This window comes from Pelodiscus sinensis, chromosome 1, assembly GCF_049634645.1.
Source record: "Pelodiscus sinensis isolate JC-2024 chromosome 1, ASM4963464v1, whole genome shotgun sequence".
NCBI lineage: Eukaryota > Metazoa > Chordata > Testudines > Trionychidae > Pelodiscus > Pelodiscus sinensis.
Window position 1 is genome coordinate 213,987,038 of NC_134711.1, and position 17,903 is coordinate 214,004,940.

Sequence of the window (17,903 nt, forward strand, 5' to 3'; positions counted from 1 at the left end):
AGCTCAGTGTTCTGGGGTCTGCGCCAGTCTCAGAGGAAGAGAGGTTAAAAGCTAGTTTCATGTGTTTCAGACAGAAGAGAAGCCGCATTGCTAAGCAGGGCATACTCAATAAGTAGGCACAAACTATACAAGACTTAACGTGCACTTAAAGTGCACAAAGCTGAAGTCAGGATACACAGACAGACAGATGGATCGACCAACATGCAAAGACCTACAAACACATTCTAACCGTTGTTTCTGGGGAATGTGCTATTTGCTATACTTACTCAACGTATTTCAGGGAAATTTTCTGAGTTTGTCTGGTGGTTACAGTTGCAATGTACATTTGTAACGCAGCCAGCCGAAGAGCAATGTCATATTTCAGCTCGGGTCCAAACCTCTCCTGAACCACATCATTACAGCTCTGCCAGAGAACCAACAGAGGGAGCATCAAATTAAAAAATTGTTGACTTAAAAAACAAAGCATAAGCAAAGCTTTCACTGATTATTTTAAAGACAGAGGCATTATGTATTAACCCCACACTGAAAGGTGGCATCAGACTGACGGGAAGCTATGACTCTCAGATTTGTTGGGTATTCACAAAGGTCTGGATACCTCAAATAATCCTGGTAGCTGGGAAAGAGCAAATGGCATGTGGATTTTGATACAAGCATTTTTTGCCTGCATCCCTGCTGCATGTGCGCCATCTTTCTAATCCTCTGTCACCTCCAAGAGATTTTCAACAAATGACAAGAAACGATTGCTGAGAAGTGCTGCAGGCCTTCTAGAGCTGAATACTCATACTCTTTGGAAGGCTGCCACAGCACAGGCACATAAAAGGTCTTTGTGTGAGGGTCTCTGCTGGAAAATAAACACCTGCATATCTTTCTGAATATGGTGAATTGAACCAATGTATTTTTAAAATCAGGATTTCCCCATTGTCCATTTTTTTATCTGTGAAAGCACAAATGAAAAAGAACATTCAAAGTTGCCACCCACATGTTTTTTTAGCTTATACTAAGACTGGTTATTTTTTCACTCACCTGTACATATAGGTATTCAAAAGCAACCGGATCTCGTCTTAAAAGATCAATGGGATCCCTCGGGACAAAGCTGATTCTGAACAAACATCTCATCTTATGGGAGCTTGGCCTCTGGGTCACCTAGAAGAGTGCAGTCCTATTATTAGCGCTCTGAAATACTGGGTTGGGAATGCAGTCCTTAGTTTTAGACACCTTAAATCTGATCCAGAGCTCCCCTAAGTCAATTAAGAGACTTCCATTGACTTAACAAAGGGCATTGGATCAAGCTCCTTATTAGTTTAGGCAAAATGAAAATAGAACTTTGTCCATCTTTAAATATGTATGTTTGCGGGACTCAAAGCAACTGAATATTTATCAGAACAGGGATTTCCCAAACATATTTAAATGTAAAAACAATGGAAGCAGAATGAAAGAACTGGATTCTTCTGGTGCAATGTGAAAATTGAAATGTTGGCTGCACTTATTCTCCTCTGAAGTGAAGCTGTTCCTTGGAAAAAAAAAAAGTGACTTCACTTTAAGACACTTTCACTCTGTGATTTCCAAGTCTGATTCTGGCAGCCCTCAAACTAAAAGATTAAATAAGTTTTGTTTGTGTGTTTTTGTCCCACTCTCAGAACATTAGTTGACATGAACCTGAAAGAAAATCTTATTGAAAATTATTTTTTGCGAAACTAAAATGGGAGGGTAAAGGGAAGGGAGGGAGGAAACACCTTGTTTGTTAAAGGGGTTTGATCTAATATTGTTAAGCACTTTTTTAGCTATGTGATTCCAGAGCAAGAGATTTCTCCCAAGACTCTTGCACTATATGATAATGTGTCATCCACCTCTTCAGGGGATAAACTTTGCTTGAAAAGCAGCATAAAACTTATGAAAAAAGTAATAGCAGGCTGAGAATATTTACATGGTAGCATAAAGTGGAGCTACTAAGTAAACTGTGTGATCATTTTCCACTTAAACTACAATAAAATACTGTCAGGAGCAAGTGTATGATAGTAAAATGAACAACTGTAGATTTTACAGGAACTCATGGATGCTGGGTACAGCCCCTGTTTGGGGAAGTTAGCTCCCGGTTCTGTCCCTTCTGCCCACTCCGCCCTGAGCCCGGTGCATCCCTGGAGCAATGATCCCCCTCTTTGCCCATGCAAAGGAGGTGCCCTCCTCTTGGCTGCAGTAGCTCCAGGCAGGCTGAAGCCCTGAGCCCAGCCGTACTTTTGATATGTGCCATGAAGGTTCTGGGGCAGCTGAAGAGGCAAGATCTGCTACTTAGCTTCTCTGCAGACCAGGGAGGTTACTGATGAACCACAAAACTTAATAGCACATTCCGCCTCCTCAGTCACCCTGGAACCTGCATGGGACATAATAAAGCAAAAACTTTCCTCGACAAACCCCACCATTGGGTATCTGGCTGTAGCACAGCACCAGGGGAGGCAAAGGTACCTCTGGCCTGCTATACCCTCTGCCCATTCAAGAACTCCCATGAAGGAAACCACATAAAATAATGCTTAGTACATTTCCATTCTAACTCATCTGTGGAAGTTGATTTTACCCACAAAAGCTCACGATCCTATATATTTGTAAATCTCTAAGGGTACGTTTACACTGCAATGCTATTTCGGGATACTGGAGTATCCCGAAATAGCTATCTCATGTCTTAAAAGCAAGCCCATTATTTCGGGCTCACTATTCCAACATCCCTGTAAACCTCATTCTACGAGGAGTAAGGGATGCTTCAGAATAGCGCTTTATTTCAAGCTATTGCAAAACAGCATTGAAATAAGATATGCAATTTGCATAGCTCAAATTGTGTATCTTATTTCAAGTTATGGTGCAGTGCACACACACTCTAACATGTCATAGGACTGCTCACTGATAATAAATGCGGTTCATTTAATTCTACCAAATCTAGATAGAAAGATAACAGTACTTTATAATCATATGATTCCATTCATTGACTGGCAGAAGCTATGCTTAGCATTAAATCTTTTAAGGAATCACAATCTTGCTCTAGCAATTGTAATATATTTTAATTTGCTTTAAAAAATTCTCAGCCTGAAAGTTGTCCTTCACTTTCTCTGTATTGCTTTCCCAAGTACCTAGATAAACTGTGTGGGTACGTCTACACAGCAAAGTTATTTCGAAATAACAGCCCTTATTTCGAAATAACTTTCCTAGCGTCTACACAGCCAAACCGCTATTCAAAATAAATTCGAAATAGTGGAACACTTATTTAGAATTTGCTAAATCTCATTCTACGAGGAATAACACCAAATTCGAAATAGCTATTTCGAAAAAAGTGCTGTGTAGACACTTATTTCGAAATAGGGGGCCTCCAGCATTCCCATGGTGCCCTGGTGGCCACTCCAGCCTTAACCAAGAACACTCCACTCCCTCCTCCCCCTCCCCGGAGCCCTTAAAGAGTTAGACTCTGGCCATAGTGCCTGTGCCAGCTCTAAGCCTGCCAGCCCAGAGCCAGCAGTCACTGCCCCTGACCCAGGGGCCGTAAAACATGAGCCAGCAAATCACTGGCAGCCAGCTCTCCACCGCTCTCCAGGAGCAGTCTGTCAGCTTCCAGGAGCCTCCCAGGGCCCGGAGAAGATGGGTGCCTTCCTGGTCCAGGGTGGAGAACATGGACCTTATTCAGGTTTGGAGGGGGATGCCCCCAGCGTCCATGATCTCTGCACTAGATGAAGGAACGCGGCCGTCTATGGCAGGATAGCTGCCAGCCTGGCCACCAAAGGCCACATGCCAACCCAGGAGCAGGTTTCCATGACAATCAAGTTGATCCAGTGAGACCCACACCCCTGAGCCCTGAGCTTCCCCTCCCTCTTCTTCCCCTTGCTTCCCCCTTCCAGCTCCCTCCTCCCAGGTTTCCCCCTCCCCTTTCCCACCCTCTCTTCTCCCCTCTCCCACCTCCTTTCTCCAGTCTCACCAGAGTTTCATTTGCTCCTCCCCCAGTTTTGTTAAATAAAGAGAGTTTGTTTTCATGAAAATACGTGTATTTTATTTGACATCAGGAAGGGGGACTAGGGAGGAGTAAGTAGAAAGACGTGAGGGAGGAATGAGGCACAAGCCCCCAGTGGGGCAGATCAAGGAGGCTCTTAGTGCTCCTCAGGGTGGAAGCTCTCCCGCAGGGCCTCCTGGATACTGACAGTCCCCCGATGGACCTCCCAGATAGCAGCCTGCAGAAAGTGCAGCCAGGCTTGCAGCAACCATCCAAAAGAAGCACTAGAGTGCCCAGGGGCAGTTCTAGCTCCATGTTGCTGAGTGCTGTGGTGTCCTGAGTGAGGGCAAACAGAGCACACAGAGACAGAATGCTTTGCTGTCCCTCATCGAGGCAGACAAGCAAGCAGGGAAACCTGAGAACTGGCTGTCCAGGGGGGCGAGGGTGTCCCTCTAAGCACAGACCTCAGATAGCCTCAGGCAGCAGCCCCACACAATAAGTTCTGACCTGGTGCCCTGCTGGAACTGGTTCCGGCCAGCCTTAAACGTGATTCAGAGTCCACTCAGTGTGGACGCGCTATTTCGAAATGCATTTTGTGTGTAGATGCGTTATTTTGAAATAAGCTATTTCGAAATAACACTGTAGTGTAGACATACCCTATGTGTGTATACATAAAAGCTCTGGATAGGATTTTCTGAAGTCTCCTGCCTTAGCCTAATTTTGCTCCCATTGATTTCAATTAAAGCTTTACCATTAATATCTAAGGGGAAATACAGTGAGGCCAGCACTGAGTGTTTCTGAAAAATCTCACACTCTTTGTATAAACAGCAGACAAAATCATGTTAAAAGAATGTTAAGGTCATATAACCAAGCACTCAAAAGTAAGGAAATACCAGAATTAAGTTAGTGCAGGCCTCCTTATGAATATGCATTATCACACACTATTTAATTACATGATCATAGGACCCTTGAGAGCGGACATCCTTAAGCTTTTTAGAAAATTTTGCTAAAACAGGATGGACATGACCATAAGGCAGACAGCTTCAATTTACACAGAAATGTTTTGCTAACCAGTTGAGATGCAAAACACTAAATCATACACATGTAAATAAGTTTTCATAAACTGAATAAAGGTCTCTGGCCTGTTGCCATGGGACTTTTTATCTGTCCAATGATATTTATGAGGTGTACTGTGTATGCTATGAAAAAGGATTTAAAATGTATTTCTCGCCATAAATATAATCACTTATGAAAATGTATATACTTTCATAACGAGCTATCAAAGCATCAAAATAGGATGCCTAGATAAAAAACAAATCCTAGACAAACTGGCACTCTAGGAGAGTCATACTATCATAACCAATAATAATATGTAGAAGCTGGTAGTGCTTCAATCAGTGCTTCTTAATTCTTGTGTTGTGAGCAAGAAACCAGAAGTCATTCTTCCACTCTGCTCTGCACGGATTAGGCCTCAGTTGGAGAAATTGGAAAAGGTCTAGAGAAGAGCAACAAAAATGATTCAAGGTCTAGAAAACATGACCTATGAGGGAAGACTGAAAAAACTGGGTTTGTTTAGTTTAGAAAAAAAAAAAGACTGAGGGGGGACATGGTAGCACTTTTCAAGTCTCTAGAAGGATGTTAACAAGGAGGAGGAAGAAAAATTGTTCTCTTTGGCCTCTGATGATAGGACAAGAAGCAATGGGCTTAAATTGCAGCAAGGGAGGATTAGGTTCAATATTAGGAAGACCTTCTCAACTGCCAGGGTGGTTAAGCACTAGAATAAATTGCCTAGGGAGGTTGTGCAATCTCCATCACTGGAGATATGCAAGAGCAGGTTGGACAGTCATCTGTCGGGGATGACCTAGACAGTGCTTGGTCCTGCTGTGAGGACTTGATGATCTCTTGAGGTCCCTTCCAGTTCTATGATTCTATAAGTAATTAGAGGGATGAATAATGTATAGATTATCTAATATAATTAATATCTACTTGCATGTATGATTACACAGACCTGAGCAAGAGTCTCTTGTTCATGTAGCAAGAGAAGTTTGGTTCCAGCTCCTTCAATCCTCTGCTCCAGCATCAGCGAAAAGTGTTCAATACACTTGATGGAAAGCTTTTCTTGGAGTGTTAAGATGACATCCTAATTAAGAGAAGATTTAATGAAATGTGATTAAAATCATGAAAGGCTTTGGGCCTGATTTTCCATCACCTTGTAGATTGTGTAGCATAAAATGGAAGTTAAACACTCCAAGTCAGACTGGCTGTGTTTTATTTTCACTTTGCATGCCTGTGAACAAGGATACAAGATACAAACAACAAATATCATTTATGTTTAGGCTTCTCTAAAACATTGGGACCAGATTTTTTGTGTCTAACCCCAAAACTTTGGGACTAGATTTTTAGAACTATGTATGAAAAATGTGTGTTGTATATAGAATCACTATAATGGAGGGTCTTGGTACCAACTGAACACAAACTTCTAAAACAATATACTGCAGATATGTCTACAAATAGGCAATATCTCCCTCCAAAAGAGAAAACATAAACCGCTCCAACATGTCAAAGTGGAAACAGCAATGTCACAGGGTGAGATTGGACACAACTCTCACTGATTTCAATAGATGAGAATGGATTTATTCCTATAGTGAAGGGTTTTTAAAAAATGTGCAGTCAAATCTCTTGTTAAAAGACATTAACATCTCTGCATTGTGGAGCCATATTTACATATTTTAATATGATCAAAATAAAGTCCAGAATAATGACATGTCTCTTTAACAACACCCCCAGACTCGGGTTTTTGTTTTCATTATAAAAGTGAGGTGGACGGAGATTCTAGCAAAACTCTTCACATCAACATAAATCTTAAAGTAAGGGTGATCATTTCAACTGTAATTGTTTCTAAAATTACAATTGTATATTAAATTGTCTAAATGCAATCTTTATTTCACCCAAACCTGTTCAACTATCCCTAATTACCACTTTACTTTCTATGTAGATCTATTAAGCATATCTAGATCATTAACATTGTACAACAATTATTTTTGTTTTGGTAAGTACAATGACAGAGAGGAATACATAATAAAATCATCACTGAAAATGCAGATTCACTATATAATGGTGAAATGATTAAAGCATTTACATCCATCCCAATGGCTGTTAGACATAAATCAGGGCAGATGGATAGGATTTACTAAAGAGAGCATATGAGGAATAACAATCCAAGTACAGATTGAACCTCTAAAATCCAGGACACTTTGGTCTGAAAACATGCATGGTCCTGTTAGACTACGGATATTGCTGGACCAGAGAGCCCTGGCTGGCCAGGTTCAGAAGCACAGCCCAGGCCAGGCTGGCAGTGGGTAGTGCAGCCCGGTTCAGACTGGCATGGTGGGGAGCTGGAATCAGTGGGGCCAGCTCAGGTTGGTGGCAGCATGGCTGGTGCCTGGCCAGAGCTGGCAGCAGTGAGGCAGGCGGCGGGGAGTGCAGCCCTGGCTGGGAGCAGAGCTTGCAGCTGGGTAGGTAGCCTGGACCTCCCCTGGTCCAGAAAAACTTGGTGATTCAGGATCACTCAGGTCCCTAGGGTGCTAGATCAGGTAGGTCCGACCTATCCTTTAACATAAATTAGATCAAAAGTTGATTAAGCAGATTAATAGGTTAATTAACCATTTTCATGGAATTATAACATAATGGTGCAAGGGTAGTGTGTGTGTGTGTGTGTGTGTGTGTGTGTGTGTGTGTGTGTGTGTGTGTGTGTGTGTGTGTGTGTCAGTGATTGAATAGGAGTCTCTAAACCTTAAAAAAATGAGCTGTGTCATTAATCAGTTGCAAGCTATCAAACTAAATAAAATAAGTTAATATCATTACAAGTTGGACCTCCCTGGGGACCTCACTGGTCTCAAAGGAGGGAATTTGCCAGACCAAAATGATTAGGGGGCTGGAGCATATGACTTATGAGGAGAGGCTGAGGGACTTGGGTCTGTTTAGTCTGCAGAAGCGAAGAGTGAGGGGGGATTTGATAGCAGCCTTCAACTTCCTGAAGGGAGGTTCCAAAGAGGATGGAGAGAGGCTGTTCTCAGTAGTGACAGATGGCAGAACAAGGAGCAATGGTCTCAAGTTGTGGTGGGAGAGGTCCAGGTTGGATATTAGGAAAAACTATTTCACTAGGAGGGTGGTGAAGCACTGGAATGGGTTGCCTAGGGAAGTAGTGGAGTCTCCATCCCTAGAGGTGTTTAAGTGTCGGCTTGACAAAGCCCTGGCCAGGTTGATTTAGTTGGAATTGGTCCTGCCTAGAGCAGGGGGCTGGACTTGATGACCTTCTGAGGTCTCTTTCAGTTCTATGGTTCTATGATTCTATGATTCTAATGGAGGTCAGCCCTTCTGCCAGACTCCCCTGCCCCTGGGGGACACGGCTCCTAGCTCCACAGCCAGTCCCGGGGCTGCTGGGGTTCACTGCCCCAAGGCTGCCAGACCCCACAGCCTTGAGGCCACTGGAGCTCAGCTGCTTCGGGTTTCCAGAGCACAGCTGCTTCTAGCCAGTGGAGCTCCTCCTCTCCAGAGTGCGGGGGCTCAGCTGTTCTGGGGCTTCTGGAGAGCCACAGCTGACCCCAGGGCCGCCGGCACTCTGCAGCCCCAAGGCTTCCCCAGGGTGCCAGGATTCTACTATCCGGAGCTAAGGCTCTCTGGTCCAGAGAGATTCAGAGAGAGCCCCTGGACCAGAGAGATTCAATCTGTACTATATTGATTTAGAGGGAATCTAAGACCTACCCATTCCATCTACTCATATTGACACTTCTAATTTGTGCTCAAAAACAAACAATATAACAGTAATTTGAAGAAAAGAGTTTGCTAAAGAGAAGTAATATGACACGGTGACATGTGCTGTTTACTGATTGCTATTCTGAATATGCCAATAAAAGGTGCATGCATCCAATTATTAAAATCAGCCCACATTTTTCTTTAATCTGTATAGGACCTGATATTTAATTGCTAACCAATTCTTTCAGCTCCTAGTACATTACAATCAACTAATCAAAAGTTCCCTGCCTTTATTTCAGTACAAATACGTCTTTACCACTACAGCTGAAGAAAACCAAGGTCAAACTGACTGAACATCATGAAATAATCACTATGAGAATCATGTTGATAGAATAAAATAGGAAAAATTTGAACAAACAGTTGGGATAGAAAACATCAGGTGCTGAAATAGAAAAGAAGAAATTCCTCAAGCTACCCTTGATCTACTTATATGATCCACATCACCATAGTGCTTCACCTGTGATTCTGACAAAGAGAACTCATCCTACGAGAGCTTTCACGAGCACTGGTTTTAGGCTGTAGAAGGAATTTCCACAGGAACTAAGGACCCTCACAAACCTCACCCCTTCCACTAGAACTGCAAAGTGCATTTCTTCAACTTTGCTTTCTCTAACATAAACATGTAGCAGCATGTGTGAATAACATCACCAGACAAAACCACTGCACCCAGGAGGGAACAAACACATGACAGCTGTTCCTCATTCCACGAGGAATACCACTTAATTCGATTTAGGGCTTTATTCCGGAATCCTGTTTCACTGCTGCGGCAGTTACTTCGGGCTAGTCAATTTCTAAAATGGCGACCGGCCAGGAATATGCAAATCAAACACGGAATATTTAAATCCCGGGCTTGATTTGCAATTCTGGTTGCCCTCATTAGCTTCTCTAGATCGATTTAGGGGGCTACTGTAGACGTATCCTGTGTGATTTAGCCTCTTTATGAAAAACGTTGAAGAAAAAGAGACAATACACCAATATCCTGTCCTGATTTCACTAGACTACAGGCTAGATGATACTCAATTTATCTTAATCTTCTAACCTTTTGACTTTGCTGACAAATCATGCTGTCATCTGGCAGAATATCAAACCTTAGCAATGTCCATGCATATTTTAATTTTACTGCAGTCACATTAAAATTATCAACTCTATTTTTGCGTCACTGATAAAACATTGTGTGTTTATTGGCAGAAAAACAGAGCAGAAACTTTTTACAGGCAGTCCTCAAATTTATGACATTTGAATTACAATGAATGGCACTTACGAAGTTTATAAATTGACATGCTGTTTCAACTTCTGATATCAGTTTTAACTTTGTGATACTCGATTTGTAATGGAGCAGATTCTAGTTCCATGTTATGACATTTCGACTTATGACACAATTTTCAGGAACCAACTGTGTTGTAAATTCAAGGAGTGCCTGTATGTCTTTACTGCTCACATATATGAAGCCAGCTATGAAGGAACACAACGATTCAGGCTCATGTGTGAATTCTGGGCTTAGTGGAGTTTTTGCTTTTTTATTACAGAGCCCTTACAGAATGTTTTGATGGCAGTCTAGGCAGCATATGTTACGAGGCTTGGTGTATTAGCCTACCTTTATTGAAGTACTGCAGTCAAAACGGAAGGATTTGGTTTGCCCATTTTCAAGGTATACCTTCAATACATTTGGCATGAAGAGAAGTGAATTGTCCTTAACAGTTTCCTGTTAAACAGATTAGTGAATTAGATTACAACCCCAGTTTACATGCACAAGAAGAGCCTACATTTTATTTTATAGGGAAGAACAGCACACAACAAGGAAAGCTGGTGACATATGAAAATGGGTCTGTTGGATCAAACCCAAAGCAGAATTAGCAATGCCACCTCTCAGGAGACTCCAGAGATATGCAGTATCAGACAGACACACCAGTTGTTAGACTGCATGTCCACTGTGCTGAAACTATGATCCTGTAATTGATAAATCTGATTACAATTTGCAAAAAACAATTACCATAATGAAAGTTCTGTCCTCATTTACAGAAGAAATCTGTATTTCATGTGGAAATGATTCAGTTAGTTGTTTTCAAGTGATAAAAATGCAGCACAAAATCCCTGGAAATTTACCAATGTTAACTGTCCTTTTGCACCCTGCTTTTTTTTCCTACAATAACACTCTACAAGGAAGTGTGATTTATGCAGATACAGTTGGAAAATACCTATTTGGGGATTATTTATCACATCACTGTAAAGTTACATTGTGTAACAGGCTGATCTTTCAAGATGTTAAATTAAACTCCTATGGTTCAATTGATCCTTGCTGTACTTTCCCTGACATCCCTAAAGATGCACCAGGGATATAATCGGTCAATATTCTTTTCTGGAACATGCAGCAGAAAGGACTGGTGCCAAACAGTAGAGTATGAATCCAGATCTGGATTCTGATCTAGAATTGAATTAATTAATGATTTTTTAGTTCAGGAAAAAATGGCTAATTTCAAACAAAAACGGATTTGTTTAATTTCTTCCTCACTGAAACAAAAACATTTCATTTGGGATGACTGAAAATTATGAATGTTGTTTGAGACAATATTTTCAAAATGAACTGTCAAGTCAAAGCAATACTTAATTTCAAAATGTCAATTCAAAATGAGATTTTGTTCAGAATATGCTGATTCAAAACAAAATGTCAAAAAGTTAATTTAGGTAATGTAGAAACAAAATATTTCAACTTCAAAATCTTCTCCTCCCTCTTCCCCCCCGTTTATTTGAGAAAAACTATTCATGAGCTGGTAAAAATTTTTAGTTGTCTTGAAACTGCAATTTTTTGGGGGCAAATTTACTAGTCAACTGAAAAATTTTGCCCAGCTTTATTCTGAGCACCTATATTTTATGCAGTTTGGATGTGGAGTTTTTGTACATGCTCCTTTAAAGTCTTTTTTCACCAGCAAGTGGCACATATGCCTGTAAAGCCAATTCAGAAACCTAACACCTCAAACCTATTGTTCAAAATAGTATTTCCTAAGTCAAGGTAAAGAAAGAAATTTTTAGAAACTATAAGTCAGATACATTTAAAAGAATACAATTATTTTGAAGAATCTGGCCATATTTACTTGAACTGTATGAATAAAAGTTGATATTACATGTTATTGCTATGACTCTTTGAATATAATGTTTTTTTTCTCTTTATTGTACCCTGTGCAACTTACATATTAAAACTGAAACAAATAAGTTTTTAAAATTAAAAATGAAACCCAGAAATATGTCTTTGACTAAAGAATGCTAATTTACAGATTATATTACAGCATCCCTAGTGTGGTAGAGTCAGAATGCTGAGTACTCTCATGTGTTACTGGCAAAGAAGTACATGTATTTGCATTCACACACAATAATGTATACTGTTAGTCTCTACTGTGACACTCAGGGAAGGGGATTGTAATGTTAAGGACTGATTCATGGGGAAGGGGGAAACAGAAGGTGATTATTTTCAAAGTAAAATTGCTGATTAACAAAATGTAAATTACGAGTTTGCTCTATGTTACCTAAAGAACTCAGAAGAAGAAATAAATGAATTACCATCTTCTGGCAATTTATAAAACAAGCAATCAAACCAGGAAGGAGTTCATCTTTAAAAACCTGAGTCTTTGGAAGGAGGTCTGACTTTGCCTATGGGCAGGTTAGGGAAAGAAAGTCTCAAAGTAGATCAACTGAATTTTAAAGCGGTCTTTATGTTAGTGTTAATTTGTTTTCCTGACGTACTACTTCACTGGAGTTTCCCAAAGGTGATTTTCAGTTACAAAATTGCCATTAAAACAATAATGAAAATCCCACCAACTCTACAGAAGAAAAACATCCTATACTAAATTAAGGGTACGTCTAGACTATGAGCCATATGAACTGGAAATTTAAATTTTATATTTACAAAAGCCAAAGATTATTGATGTGCTCTAAGGCTTATTAATGGGCTTTAATTTATTTAGATACTTAGAAATGTGCCTCTCCACAACTTCTACTATATTTTCTACAACAGTACCAAAATTGTGTGGACTATGGATTTTTCTCTCTTTAGAATTTTAGAGTGCCATTGACCTAAATTGTCTCATTCCTCCTTCAAATTAAAATGGCTTGGTACTCACCGAAACCTGGCCATTAATAATGACTTCTTCAGAGAAGCGCACTTTGACGGGGTTGGATTTCAATCTTGCCTTTTTTGCAGCACTGATAAATGCTGATTTAGGAGACTGGAAGAAATAAACAAAATATTTCACATCATTCTCAAAGCATAACTTCTCCTTCAGTGACCTGTACTCTTCATTTTCTCGTCTTTGTGGTATTCCAGGTATATGACAGTATGCTTTGTGCATTGGTAACTGAATAATGGAAATTAAAGAAAATCATGGTATAAATGGAGGTATGGAAAAATTAGGCAACTACAGATACATGTAGTGAAAGGTCACAGCTTATTCAACATCCAGACTGAAGCAACATGAAGTGTTCACACAGTCACTGAGAACTCCTCATAGGGCTTTTTTATTGATTGCTGCCAACCACACTTGTTTGCATGAGCGAGCTCTGCTCAGTGACCAGTCAGTGACCCTTCTTTCAAACACCAAATGGAAAACTTTTGTACTGTTTCATGCTTCACTGTACAGACATACACATAGAGACTTTGAAAAGTTTGCAATCACAGTAGCATCATTATAGGACTTTATTTCCACTTACAGACCAGCACAACTATAAAGAATTTGCATGTTAGCAGCCTCTATTCCACATACATTATGTGGAGGACTTTATGAGGGGACTGGACTCAATGACCTCTCAAGGTCCCTTCCAGTTCTAGCATTCTATGATTCTATGACTTGGCAGTGATGCCCCAGAAGCTATCATGACTCCATGCCTAAGATTCTTGCCACCACTGCCATGGTTAAAAGGCATGCTCTTTTACCATTTAGGAGGAGTTCTTGAACAAATGGACTCACAGATGGACAAACAGACTTTTCTAATATGCTTTACACACCTTTTAGACATTTCAAGTGTACCCTGTTGGGGATAGTTTTTGCTACATCCTGCACTCTTCTTTGGATGGAACCAACCAGTTCTTCCATTCCCATATATATACACACACATACACACACACAAACAGACATTTCTTATATATAATACCAGTATTTCCTTCATTCTCCCACTTTTGGAAACCCGTACATAATTTATCACTGATCATAATTCAGGAATCCTCTAGTCTATTTTTGTCTACTGCACTCCCCACCAATTTCAAGCATGGCCAAATGTTCAGTCCTTAATTAACAAACATTCTCTTTGCATATTAGGAGTTTTGGCTGAGCTATGACTGGATGATTTGGCTTATTTTTAACCACAAATTACTTCTGCCTAAAGAACAACAACAACAACAAAAAGGTTTTCACTTTCAGCGCCAGTAGGACAGACCGTTAATTTGAGATCAATAACATGCTTAGGGCTCTTGGTGATATTTTCAAAAGCAATCAGCATTGGCCTGTTCTGTCCACCCTCTCTCCTCTCTCGTGAGGTAAATGGGTGAAATCCTGGCCTTGATGAAGTCAATGGGCCTCGGATTTCACCCACTGACTTCAATAGTTGAGTTAGCCAACTGTGAACATATTTAAAAATCCCAACCCTAGTAATTGAAAAGTTGTTTTATTAGCTCTGTAGAATTTCAGGACCCAGAGGATTGGTTGGTTGGTCAGTTGGTGCGTGTGTGCGTGTGTGTGTAAGAGAAAACAATTAGTGCATACAAGGCTTAATAGTATTGGAATAAATTCTCTATTTCTACACACAAAACACAGTAATGTATAATTTCAACATTCCCTGTCACTATGCCTTGAACTGCACCCAAGAATACAAACTATGGACTTAGTTCAGTCTCCACATCCTTCTAGTCCTTGGCCTTTGTTAAGACCGATTCAATTTTTTTTTTTTGTGATACAGACACCTGGGTTCTAGAAACTAGACTGCCACCAGAAACTCATTTCACGCAGGCTAATGAATAGCTATTGGGGGTAATCACTACCAACTGCTGATATGACCAAATGCAAACGGTGCACTAGGGCTATGTCTACACTGGCAGCTTCTTGAGCAAGAACTGTTTTGCGGAAGAGTTCTTGCGCAAAAAGTCTTCCACAAGAACTCGTCTACACTGGCATGTGCTTTTGTGCAAGAACATCCATGGCAGTGTGGATGCTCCCTTGCGCAAGAAAGCGCTGATGGCCATTTTAACCATAAGGGCTTCTTGCGCAAGAAATTCATGTTGCCTGTCTACACTGCCCTCTTGTGCCGGAGGGATTATTCCTCATGGAAGAAGCCCTGTCTTACAACTCTATACTGTAAATTCACTTGCGCAAGAACACACATGCAGTGTAGACAGCAGGCAAGTTTTTGCGCAAGAATGGCTGTTCTTGCACAAGAAGCTGCCAGTGTAGCCATAGCCAGAATAAGTGGCTCTGTATTCTATTAGTAGAGTCATCCAAGTTCCTTGAATCCAAACTTGAGCCAGGAAACACAAGTGTCTCCCTTCTTCACATTCACAGATCATGCTTGTCTACTCTTTCTCTGACAGCTCTGACTGTAAGTTATATACTAGAAATGTTATATGACACGATATTCTCAGATAAGACTAATTGACCTGAGTTGCAAAAACCAGTGAAGGCTATTCAATAATACAAAAAGATCTGAAAAGATTAGAAACATTGACCCATAAAATAAAAAATGAGATTTCATTTAGAAAACTGCAAGCTAATGTACCTGGGGAAACATAATCCAAGGCACACACATTCACTGCAACAAAATACGGAAAAAAGTAATATAGACAGAAGTCTGGAAACTATAAAGACTGGGGTGGGAGGTCAAGGATCTTGAACTAGGTATCTCTTGAGGCAGAAAAGATCCATGCCTGAATAAAGATTTGACTAAGGAAGAGGACAGTTTGGGGACGGTAGCATGTTATGTTTGCTAGGGTTTGTTTGCCTATACCTCTTGTCAAAATCCATTGGTCAAAGCAAAAATTTATACAAAGGAAAACAAAACAAACATGTAAACACAGAACAAAGTAACATTTCACAGTCCACATAAGCTCTAGTGAATCATGTAGCAAAGTAAAACATCTATCAGAGTGTAACCTTCCTCTGACATGCTTTAGGGAAAAAAACATTGGCTCTGGTTGTGAACTGATTTTCTAATGGACACACTTCAGGGCTTGACAAAAGGAGCATTGCTGCTGGTGACTGTAGCAATTCAGTTTTGTTGAAATACACTTTTATCAGAAGGAGAACGAATGGTGCACTGGTCCTATTTAGTTTCTTTTGAATAATCTTTAGAGAGCTCAAGAGGGAACTAGAATGAATGCCAGGTTTCATATCCAGATCTTCAGTTAAATGAAAATATTGCATAAGTTAAGAAGTGTTAATAAAATGGGATAATCTGAAGTACAACCCCCTACTTAAAGCAAAAAATATGAGAGGAATGTGACAGTGAGTCTTTTCTTACTTTATTTTATTTATTCTGGTCTAGTGATCACAACTAGAAATAAAATCTTCAAGAGGAGAACGATTCTTTTCCCCAAGGCGAGCCCTTGTCAGCACTAGGAAGTTATTTTGAAATAATAACTCCTGTTTTCCATGAGGAATAACTCTTATTTTAAACTAGCTATTTCGAAATAGCGATAGTGTGGATGTTCCACTTATTTCAAAATAACTACTCCCCAGAGTCATTCAAAGTAATTACTCCCCAGTGCTTTCTGGGGCTCTAAGTCAAGGTAGCACATCCACATTAAGGGAGCCTACCTCAGACTAATTTTGAGACTTCCCTTTAGTGCGGACAGGCTATTTCAAACTAGTTATTTAGGGAGTTATTTCAAAATGAGTTATAATTTCCTAATGTAGACATGCCCTAATTGTGTTAGTTCTATATCAGTCTGCTGAAAAATTTTTGTTAGACCAAACTCAGCATGGTCACAAGCTATCAGATGATATGTAAATGATCAGAAGGATTTATATGCACATGTGTCTGTTTGTGTTTCCAGGGGCAATGAGCAGAAGACAACCTGGTCTTCTCAAAGATTTAGGTCCAAATGTTCAAAAGTTGCCTTGGAAATTGTCAGGGCAATTGTAGTGAATGGGCTCAGGCCCCTCTGAAAATGCACTCCGTGTTAGCCAGGGTGTGGCTTTCAAATGTCTGGAGAAAATGGAGACACCGTCCTTCCTCCAGGAGAGAGGGGAAGGGCATATCCCCCAATGGGAGTGGATGGGGCAGTACCTTCTAATTCTCCTCCCCCACTCTCTGCAGCGTGTGTGTGTCTGTATCGGGGAGAGGGAGGCTGATGCTTCTCACTCATTCCTTCCTTCCTCCAGTGTGTGGGTACTAAAACTACGGTATCCCAATAGTGAAGCCTGATCTTCCTACTTCTTCTGACAACAAATCGTGAGGGGGAAAGCTGACTGGCTCTCACATGACAAGGCAGGAGAAAGGGGGTAGTTTCTACTTGCTCTTAATGCTGGTAAATCATCAGTTTGCTCTGATCCTACCCTGCCCTCACCTACCTATAAAGGGCTTTACAAACCTCAGGATGAAGAAAGGCAGAAGGGAGAGGAGACTCTTTCCTGCTGACAGGCAATCCAAAGCAGCTGCCAAAACTGCCAATTGAAGCACATACCCAGAGCACAGACCAGTACAGAAAACAAGCCCAGCTATAAATGAAGGCGAACAGAGGGAGAGACAGGCAGAAAGGTGTGAGATAGCTAAGGGGTCACAGCACTGCCTCAAGCTATCTCTGAGAAACTAACATGGAAACAAAGTAAGTTGAAGGATGAAAAGACTCAATTTAGATTCAGAGTTTATGGACTGGTCTCATGGAAGATATCAGCTAGGAGAGATCACAAGGGAGATGGCACCAAGAGTAGGTGTCATCTCCCTAGAGCTATGATGCTGGGGTCTAGATTGGCTGACAAGTTTTGTCTGGAGGCTGGAAGGAATTTTTCCCATAGGACAATATAGGCAAACTTGAAATGCCGGGGAGGGGGGAGGAAGCGGGTTTCTCACTTTCCATTCAGCATCTCTGAAGTCTTGTTGGGGGTTGAAATTGCATTGTCACAGCTTTGCTGGATACCAAAACTATTTG

General features: G+C 40.8%; 1 protein-coding gene and 1 long non-coding RNA gene across 6 annotated transcripts in view; one reads left to right on the top strand and one right to left on the bottom strand.

Moving 5' to 3' along the window:
• Window positions 1-12,007, top strand: part of LOC112545733 (uncharacterized) — a 93,452-nt gene extending 81,445 nt beyond the window's left edge. For both annotated transcript variants that reach the window (XR_012898861.1, XR_012898855.1), the window contains one exon: window positions 9,019-12,007. This is a non-coding gene — a long non-coding RNA (uncharacterized LOC112545733). The remainder of the gene's footprint in view (window positions 1-9,018) is intronic.
• Window positions 1-17,903, bottom strand: part of FRMPD4 (FERM and PDZ domain containing 4) — a 438,211-nt gene that overhangs the window by 19,745 nt on the left and 400,563 nt on the right. For all 4 annotated transcript variants that reach the window (XM_075914867.1, XM_025184488.2, XM_075914868.1 and 1 more), the window contains 5 exons: window positions 12,892-12,996; window positions 10,374-10,481; window positions 5,973-6,104; window positions 1,024-1,143; window positions 267-403 (listed from right to left, as the gene is read on the bottom strand). In XM_075914867.1, the coding sequence (XP_075770982.1) occupies window positions 267-403; window positions 1,024-1,143; window positions 5,973-6,104; window positions 10,374-10,481; window positions 12,892-12,996 (602 nt within the window). The remainder of the gene's footprint in view (window positions 1-266; window positions 404-1,023; window positions 1,144-5,972; window positions 6,105-10,373; window positions 10,482-12,891; window positions 12,997-17,903) is intronic.